The sequence below is a fragment of the Hyaloscypha bicolor genome (assembly GCF_002865645.1).
Source record: "Hyaloscypha bicolor E unplaced genomic scaffold K444scaffold_16, whole genome shotgun sequence".
Taxonomy (NCBI): domain Eukaryota; kingdom Fungi; phylum Ascomycota; class Leotiomycetes; order Helotiales; family Hyaloscyphaceae; genus Hyaloscypha; species Hyaloscypha bicolor.
The window spans coordinates 364,166-374,765 of NW_020194518.1; the positions used below are offsets into that span (position 1 = coordinate 364,166).

General features: G+C 37.7%; 1 protein-coding gene across 1 annotated transcript; it reads left to right on the forward strand.

Moving 5' to 3' along the window:
- Window positions 1–8,194: 8,194 nt before the first annotated feature.
- K444DRAFT_659544 (uncharacterized protein) lies at window positions 8,195–9,191 on the forward strand (the record flags this gene model as incomplete). Its single annotated transcript, XM_024886363.1, has 3 exons — window positions 8,195–8,628; window positions 8,681–8,901; window positions 8,953–9,191. 3 exons carry the CDS (start codon window positions 8,195–8,197, stop codon window positions 9,102–9,104), a joined length of 807 nt encoding a protein of 268 aa, XP_024742179.1. The 3' UTR covers window positions 9,105–9,191.
- Between the last annotated feature and the right edge of the window lie 1,409 nt (window positions 9,192–10,600).

A 10,600-nucleotide genomic window follows, 5' to 3' on the forward strand; every position in this document is an offset into this window, starting at 1 on the left:
GTCATATGTAAGCCATCTTCGAGGAACTTGGACCGCAATTCAATACAGACTATGCACCTCATGCAATCCTTCATTACCGACATGAGAAAAGGAGCAGTAAGGCCCTCGCAGATGACACGAGACTCGAGTCAGGTGATGTGATTGCTCCAGGCGTGTAAGGACAAGATGGTCCAACAGTCATGAAATCCGAGACAAGGCCACGCAATGGCTATATGGCGAAGATATGACTCCGCTTCACTTTGCATACAGTACCGGAGTGGTGCTATCCTCCAAAACAGATCAAGGGTCCTTTTTGGCCCTACCGGGGTACGTTGTTGGTATTGAAAAGTAATCGATTTATTAATGGAAAAATCGATTTATTAAAGGTTAACAGACTGCAGAATGACTAGATACAGAAGAGTGAGTTCTGGAAACAGAGGAAAAGTGTCCAAAGTAAGGGATTTATTCCCATTACCCTTCGGCGATACCGGTGATGCCGAACCCGCTTTCTCCGATACATTATCAATCAGCTGATAAACCAAAGGTAATCAAAATGACGATATACTAGTAAGCTTGGTAAGCTTGGCGAGTGACGCATGACAAATGAGAGTGGAGAACCCTAAATTAGTGGTTGAACCTGGTGCTGGAAGGACTGGTAAGCTAGCTATGGTAGCGTACCAATTTCAACAGTTGGCTCCCACCCTATTTGGATTTGGGTGTGGCTAAAATTAGCCGCTGACCACCATGAATTCCTAGTATGGGCACTTCATGACCACCTCCGGCTTCTTGTAATAACTCTTTGTTGCTTAACTTAGTTGCCCAGAGGGGCTCAAATGGGCTCCATATATTATATATAGCCCTATCATCGTCACCATCGCCCGGCATTAGTGACGAGCTCCAGCACCTCTGCTCCAGTCTCTCTTGCTCTAACCTCTCCAGTCTCTCCTGCTCCAACCTCTGCTCCAACCTCTCCTGTACAGTAGATTGCGAACAGTGTTTGAGCTGGGGTCTGCTACCACTAGTTCTCGACCCGACTGCAGGCCGGCAGCAGAGAGACCCGTCTGATTCCCAATGGCACCAGAGACGAGGCTCTCCATTTCAATTTGCGTGTGACGCTTCCTAGCCCGCTCTGAATCATCGAGTGTCCTCCCTTGTACCAGCGCCTCTTGCTCCCGCTGACGTTGCTTCTCTTATTCCAAGTTTTGTTGTACTTGTAAAGCTTGTGCTAGCCTTTCTTGTACGTCTTCCCGCTCTAAGGTCTCCTCTATTCTCCTGAGCTCTCGCCCCTCCTCCTCCAATCTCTCTTGTTCACGCCTCTCTTGTTCCAGCCTCTCCTCTTCCCGTCTCTCCTGTTCCAACCTCTCCTGTTCCCGTCGTTGACTTCGGCCTTCGCTTGGAGCAGCCGCTTTCTCAAAACCAGGATCCGTTTTGGCCTCCGTACCGGGGTTCTTTGCTGGCTCCCAGCCAGCCAATTAGAAGCCAATTACGGTTGGGTTTGGGTGGCTAATTTTAGCTGCTGATTACCATGACTTCCTGACTTTGTTGTTGCACAAACGTCCACCCGCCAGAGGAGGTCAAAATGGGCTCTATATACTAAATATAGCTCTATCGTCGTCACCGCTGTCCTCGCTAAATCTCCTGTCACAGGATCAACTCCCTCTACTGGCGGCATTTTATGGATCACCTCCGGCTTCTCGCAATAACTCTTTTCCGAGGCAGAAGCAAGCAAACCAAAAAACGAACTACTTGAGACATGGCTTCACAGAAAGAAATTTTAATCTGGGCGCGAGACCCTGCATATGATCCGATGTGCAACAAAAAATTAGACAGTCGTTAATCTCAGCCTTACATTTGAAATCACGTCCAAGCCACAGACGTTGCATACCAGCTGCTCGGGATCCAGATATGCAACAAAAATTGACTATTATACATTTCTCACGTGATAATATATGAAGTCTGAAGAACTTCGAATTTGAATTTTATAGGGGATAAATACAAATGCTCCACCCTAATAATACCAGACAACCTCACTCAATACCAGCGTCTATTTGCGAGTCTGATTCCAATAATAGTCGCGAGACAGAGGCCTCTAGCTTTTCATTAATGTCGATCTCCTTCTCCGGAATCAAAAGCAGCAAGTTGCTTCCGTTAGTGATTGCAGCTTGGAAACACATTTGCGGGGTCAGAATATTCAAGTCAGTATCATATACCCTTATCTGTTCCCTCTTTCTTATATACTTCACCGCTATTCGCTCGACCTCGGATGGATCAGAAGAATAAACATAGAGACTCTTAGCGGTCCTCCAAACGCCCCGTTCCCGAACCTTGAATGTGATCCAGACGGAGTCCGGCGTCTGAGCTAGCGGAGTTGGGTCCTAATAAGGTGAGCTCGCGGAAAGGAATAATAACAGAGAGTTAGACCATACCTGCTACCTTGTCGGTCTCGGCCCGGTGGTTTCTACAGCCTCCGGTTCCTGGCTTGATTGCATCTCCTGTTCCCGCCTCCCTTGCTCCCGCCTCTCTCGTCGCTGCCTATCCTCTTTCCGCTTGTCTTGTTCCCGGGTTTCCTGGTCTTGCTCACGTTTCTTTTGTTCTTGCTTCTCTCGATCCTCTTATAGCTTCTGTACAAGCGTTTCTTGTAGCTTCTCCCGCTCAAGCCTCTCTTGCTCTGACCTCTCTTGGGTCTAATGGTTACGAGCTGTATCTGAGCTGGGGTCTGCTGCCACTGGTTCTCGACTCGATTGGAAATTCGAGTCTATAGACTAATTATCTATCTAGGCTTATTAAACGCTCTCTATATTAATTTGCGTATAACGCTTCCTAGCCCGCTCTGAATTATTAAGTATCCTCTCCTATACTAGCGCCTCTTGCTCCTGCCTCCCCCGTTCCCGAGTCTCTTGCCGCCGCCTCTCCTCCTCTTGCCTTTCTTGCTCTTGCCTCTCGTATTACTACTAATGTTGCTTTTCTTATTCTAAGTTTTGTTGGGCCTGTAAAGCTTATACTAACCTTTCTTGTATATCTTCCCGTTCTAATCTCTCCTCTATTCTCCGCAGCTCTAATATCTCCTGTTTAAGCCTCTCCTGTTTAAGCCTCTCCTGTTCAAGCCTCTCCTATTCAGGCCTCTCCTGTTCAAGCCTCTCTTATTTAAGCCTCTCCCGTTTCAGCCTCTCTTATTCAAGCCTCTCCCGTTCCAGCCTCTCCTGTTTAAGTATCTCTTATTCAAGCCTCTGCTATTCAAGCCTTTCTTGGTCTAGCCTTTCTTAATCCAGCCTCTCTTGTTTCCTCTATTGCCTGGACCGCTCGATTTTATCTATTTCCGGTCCTTGAGATACTAGTTCTTAAGATACTAATACTCCAGTTTATTAAAGCCGGTATGGCAGGAACAGGAAGAAATTAGGACTACTACCTATACCGAGATCCGGTAATTTACTGAAAAAGGCCAAGTATATAGATTAATATATAAAGAATAATATAATCTCCTTACCTTACTTCTTACTCTTATAATATATATATAATATAAAGAGATACTTACTATTCTATTACTAAATATTCTTGTCTAGAAATCCGTATTACTTTTCTGTTATATTAGAATTACTATAAACGAGAGCTAGATATAAATTCTCGAAAGGAAACGGGATAGCTATTATAAATAACCTTATAATTTATATTATATTAGCTTCTAAGACAGTCTAGTTATACTAGTAGTAATTAGGTTTCCGAGCCTTAAGCAAAATATTATATATAATCTCTCTATCTAATAATTATTACTTTAAGGCTTTAATCTTATTAGATATAAACCCTATCTAGTTAGCTAAGTTCGCTGCTTTTAATAAGACCTTCTTATTTGCTTTCTAGATTCTAGCTTTAATAAGTAGGTCTTTATTCTTTTTCTTTATATCTATTAGTATCTTCTAATAATACTATATTATAAAAAGCTATAAGTACTAATATTCTAAATTAATATAATCTATAGCTTATTCTAATTTATTTATAATATTAAACTTAGTAATCTCAATAATATATTAGTTACTTGCCTTATTTATATAAGGGAACTTTTACTTTAGGGCTATATAAATAGTATTTCTATATAATATCTTTACTAGCTATTTTAAATAATTAATATATATATAGAAGTACTTAAGATCCTTAAAAAAAAAGAAAAAAGTAAAGAAATAAAATAATTAATAAATTATAACTCGCTTTAAATTACTTTATACTTCTCTTAGCTAAATAAGCTATAGATCTGGCTACTTAATACTTGGTCTTATAAGACTTGGGTATTTTACTTAAAGTATTTCAGAGCCTTAAGCTCGAATACCTTAATAATAATCTAATTTACTTTCTAAAAAGCAGTTTTATTTCTATAAAGAACTCTTTTAAAAATCCTATATAGATTCTTTTAAATTAGCTCGAGATAGTATAGAGCCTTTTATATATAATATAAGTAAGAATACAACTTTATAAAGAATAGATCTATTTTATTATACTTTATATTTAATATCTTATATATTATACTAAGTCTTATATTATCCTATAGTACGGAAATATCTAGAAGCTTATTAAATATAACTATAAACTCTTTATTCCTATAGTTATAAAGCTATTAAAGGCCCTACTATCTATAATTAGAGAGATAAGCCTTTTATTATTTCTTAAAATAAATATTACTCTTTTACTTATATTACTGGATCTTATAATAGATCTTATTATTAGACGGTTTTTTCTTATTTAAGTATTCTTTAACTAGGGTTGTTCTGAGCTCTTTATTTATATTTAGAGAAAGAATTAGTAAGCCTTATTCTAGTATTTTTAGAGAAAATATATACTTATAAAATATAAATTAATTATTTACTATATATTTATTAGAAATAAAATCTCTTAAATAGTCTAAATATAGTATTATTTATAGAAGTAGATAAGAAGATAGCCTATAGTAAATTTTAATATAAGAGAGTTATTATTTAAATTATTTAATAATTTCTTTATTAAGATCTTAAAAGTAAAAATAGTAGTATTAAAATTAGATTACTTAACTATAATAGAAATATAGTTTCAAGTATCTAGCTAATAAATATTCTTATATATTCTCTTATTTTTCTAGAAGATTTCTTTTAGCCTCTTAATATTTTTCTAACTAAGCTCTTTTAATTTTTTTTTTTTAAAATTAAATATTTCGAACCGGATATATATAATATCTTAATATTTAATATATTTTTCTTTTTCGAGCCTTAGTTCTTATTTAGAGTTCTAAAATTAATATATTTCGAGAAAATGAATTATAATTATAGTTTATTATATTCTAGGATAATAATAGAAAATATTTAGAAAAGAAAGAAGAAATAAGTAAATAGGATTATTAGTTTAAGATAAGAATAAAGAAGCCAAATTCTATTACCTTTTATCTCTAATTTAATTAAAGTTTTAATATAGTAGTTTTAATCTATATAAGTTTTTAAGTATTTCTTAAACTATATATAATAAGAGTATATAATATATTACTTATCTAGTCTTCTATTTAATCTAATCTCGACCTTAATCTTAACTTCTTTTTCTATATTCTTATTATATATATATATTGGCTTCTCTAACTTTATAATCTATTTATATTCCTAAAATAGGTTTCTTGTTATAATAAAACATTATTATTGTATTATAATAATAATATATAGATAGATGAAGAGGAAAGAGAGGTGTGGTACGAGTGGCCAAAGCTTAAATACAGGAATGTAGTCACGTGAGCCTGTACGTAACTACTAGCATGCAGTTGCCATGCAATATTTCTCCGATTATTATATATAAATTAATATACTTATATTAGTAAGGGCCAGATTACTAATTAAAGTAATAAAGTATACTATTATATATAAGTTACTTGGCTCAATTTCCAAGGCTAATACTTTAAGTAAGAAAAGAGCTAGTTCTCGAGAACGTGCTTTAGATATCTCGACCGGAACTAAAAAAAATACTAATAAGAACTATTAAACTTATAATAAGTAGCCTTTTCTAATTCAGAATAATATAGGAATTTCTATAAAATAAATATAAAAAGATATATAATACTAAACTTCGTAGCCTTATAGAAGTAGCTATTTAAAAGGCTACTCCTATTAAGCTTATTTATATAAGAGTATTTCTAATTCAGGCGGCCCTAAAAATACTATATATATATTAATAGCTTTAGTACTAAAATATTATTACTGCCCTTAAAGCTTTTATAACTAATAATAGCCTCTATATTATTCTCGAGTATATATCTTTTTTCTTTAAACGGATTATAAGATTATTAGCTTATTCTAACAAGTAATAAATTACGGCTATTCTCGAATAAGTAAGCTTCTATAATTTATTTAAGAATATATACTAATTATAGTAGGTTATAACCGGTATAGTATATCTTATAATAGAAGAATTCGAATACGGGTTTCTTATTTATTCGAATATCTTACTAAATATAAATAGTAATATAAAGATTAGTAAGTAACTTTTCTAGTACCGAGTAATATATGAATTAATTCGGCCTTATAATAAATCTAGAGTATTATTATATAATACTAGAATTAAAAGGCAAAACTTGTAATATTAAGACCCTCTTATTAATTATAATAGAATTAATATAGAAGTATATTAAAGAGAATAGGGCTATTAGTATTAATAATTTATATTACTAGCCTTTAAACTCAGATGCCCTCGGATTTCTTTCCGTAATAATATCTGCCGCCTCTGCAGGAGAGCTACTTAAGGTATATTAATTCCCTTCCTTACCCCGTAAGAGACCTACCCTAATAGTTATAGTATCTACTCCTGGGCCGTCTATACCAGAAGAAGTCACTTATCGGTATTATATCTTTGGCCCAGGTCTATATATATAGGCATTACAAGTATATACCGCAAGAGTAATTTCTGAATTAGGAATGGAAGTTATATTTGAATTCAAAAACTTATTACGTTATACTTTCGTTAAATTACAAAATGTTCCAGACTTGATTCCCATTCCATTTTATCCCATTCCAGTCCATTCGCTCCATTTATTCACTTGTTAAACTCCTCAGTCCCGTTCGGGCTTTGTTTGAAGATTTCATAGTCGAGAAGCTTGACGAAGTGGTTCGGTGCGACTCTAGTACCTGCATCGGTCAGCGGCTCCCGAGGCTAGTTCTATCTTAGCAATTACTCAGGTACAGAATTATTCGTATATAGGGTTTAGGAAGTAAACTTACCATACTAGGACCTAACAACGCTCTCTAAAGAGAAGGTAGAGGTTGAGGTGTAATATTTCAACCTAGAGGATATCAACGATCAAGCTTTGGCAGAGAGGAATCCGGATGGGCGCATCTAATTCCTATCGGGAAACCGACCCTGCGAGCGGGGTTCTGACAACCGGTAACATTTGTCAAGTCGTGGTGTCTTTCCATGCCACGTCTTGGACTCCCCAACCGTCACGACGTGACTCTTAACAAATCAAAGCTCTGTTGTAATGATAACTCACGGCTAACTCCGAGGCCACTCTGCATGGATGTGGCTTGGGCCGTAAGTGGGGGGATTGAGTGCCATAGCAAAGATAGAGCTGCTGATTGATGGATATGGGACCTTTACTTTTTTCAAGAACTGCAAGGCGGTACCAAAGCTGAAAACTCTAGACCAAGCCCTATGGTGTGCCAAGTGCTCAGCCGCACGTGTTGAGGATCAAAAGCCTTCTCGCAGATATCAGGCGCGGATATTGCTGGTGCGGGTTTATGCTACCGGTTCTGGCCAATAGTGTCTATTCGCGCCTTCCACGCCTGAACTCCAGCTCCCTTTGGGGCAGATGATTTTAGGAGGGTGGCCCAGAAGGGAGGTAATTGAAGATAGGAGTCATATTAAACGGGATAACCCGTGGGCGCGTGCCCTCGCTGAAGACTTGGCATTGTATGTGGTTCCAACGGACTAGGGGATGTGTCAATCTCCCGCTCGCTTGCATGAGGGTGGAGGCCCTGCAGCAACGAACTCGCGCCACATTTCTGCGTGCCGCCCGATTTCATTGGTGTAATTGGGGACCATGGTACGCCACCATGTAAAAGTAACCGAAGTCTTGCGGGCAAATCCATCCAATAAAGCGATGGTGTCTTATCGACTTCTTTGAAGGAAATAGTATTTCTTGAACTGAATTATCTCTCCTTCCTAGGATGGAGCGATCTTTGTTAAGTTCTTACTCTATCATTTTAACCGTTTCCCTGACATCATGCCTGATAGCCCACTTTCTATCGTTGCAAGTGTCACCGGCATCCTGACATTTGTCGTCGCTATCATACTCGGCCTCTACGCTCGTGCACAGGCAATGAATACATTGAGAAAAAGCGAAGATGATATTTTAAACGCACTTAGAGAGGCCTTTGAATTCCTCTGTGAAACTGCAATGCTCGAAGACCACGAGATAGCATCACGAAATTTGGGAACAGGCCAGCATGCCATCACAGGAGCGGTTCGTTCGATAATCGTGGAGATGTACTCTTTGGGTTGTCGTACTACACGTACTTTATTAAAGCTGCTGGATCAATCTCGCGTACGACGAATGTCTGAGTGGACTAGGGAGCGGGAGGATATTCTTCGGCACTCTCGCAGAATGGAAGTTCTGCGATTCAAGATGTTTTATTCTCAGATTCTCATGCTGTCGACGTGAGTCAGGTTATCGAATCTCACAGGTCAAATTACTGAAAGAATAAAACAGAAAGATTGATTCGGTTGAGGAGGAACTAAAAGACGGAATTGGGAAATTACTACACAACCAACAGCCCAGAGTTACTCCTACATCAACGTCACCTCTAGATAACTCGGAGATGATATCGCACCAAAGTATGGAAGTCAATCAGTTCCCTGTGCGTACCCTGTTCGATAGTGCCTATAATGCACTATCATCTGAAGAGGTTCAATACTATGAAAAGAGACTACGTCAGTACACTACGAGAGAGTTCGCGGACCTCGAGGCTAAATCTCCTATAGAATTACCGTCAAAATCAATGTGTCGACTTCGAGAAATTCTCCAGCTCTCTAGTCAAATAGCAGACCAACATAGGAAGTCAAGATGGACGTTGGTATTGCGTGATGGAAGAAGAGTAGTAGTGTCGGAACTGCTGACTCGGTGGCTCGGTTAGTGTAATGTACAGCGGGCGTACAGTGGGTACAGGCGGGGGTCCTGTGAACACGTGATAGGGAATATAGTAATATATTACCGTTTTAACGCGACATAGAAGAATGCTTGCGGCCGACTAATGCTTACTTCTTACCTGTATAGGTAGGCAGCGTTGCTGACGTCACTGGCCAGTGTGAAGTCTCAAACTTCCTCCCATCCCTCCCCCTGCCCGGAAATGCCTCACGATTGCTGGGTGCAGAGATATGGGCAGAGTTCAAAGATTGTGGGGTCCGATGCGGCTCCCTGCCGACCCCGGCCCAATTTCTAGGCTATAATTAGAATGATGTAAGGGAGCTGGATCGGGTACCTGATTTTGGCACCATCCTCTGCCCCCTGTCTCTGCCCCTGTCTTTCCCCCATGTCTTTGCCCCTTGTCTTTGCACCCTGGGCAAGCTGGCTCCTGTCCCCAGGCAACTGCCTCCAGCTCTCGTCCCAAGAAGCAGAGGGCCCCAAAATCAAAGCAAATTGCACACGGCTTTGCTGATGCCATGTTCGCTGCTGCAGTTATAATATCACTGCTTTGTTATATAATGTTCTTGAGCCCGAAGTTTTGATAATAATTATTTGTTTTTGTACTAAATGCTAAACAGATACTTGGAAGAGATCTTGGGAACTAAATATTCCGGCGCCTTGATTATGAGCAGTCTATGCCATTATATAATTAGTTATACCTTCATTTTGCCAGGTATTAACAGAAGCCGAGGATTTTATATTAGGCTTAGTAGCTAGAGTAGAATAATAAGTTAAAGCGCTCGGGAATTATAGCAGTATTAAGGCTTGCGGTATATCCATATAGTATACTAGTAAATTCTGACCTCGAGACTAACTTGAGAATATAGATATAATACTAGATATATTTTGGGGAGAATAGTTAATAAACGAATTTAAGTCAGAGAATTCTATATTACTTGAACCTAATTACTATAATTTACTATCTTTAGTATCTAGGAATTCCCTCTTATAAGCAGGCGGCTATTATATATACTAATTAATATCCTAGTAATAATAGTCTTAGGAGTTAGGAAATCCCCTATAATAATCTTGCGGCAGTTATATAGACTAATTACTATCCTGGAAATAAGAGAATTCTTCTATATATCTATTAAATTACTAATTAAGCTTTTAGTAATAATCGGATTTCTTATAATATACTAGTAAATATATATATTTACTATAATCCGTAGTAAAATTAGATAGATTTCTGTTCTTAATTTTAATATAGGGAGATTATTACTAATAGCTTTAGGGAATATAGTCTAAATAGATACTTTATACTAACTTTATAATACCTTAGATAGAAAGTAGCTATTAGTTAGCTTGCCCCTAATTAGATAAAGAACTAACTACTATATTAGCCTAGTAAGAGTTAATAATATTAGTATTAAACTAGAATAGTTCCTTTAAGGGCCTATTTCTAAGCTAAAGTAATAAGTTAGAAATAAGTATCTCGAGTACTAG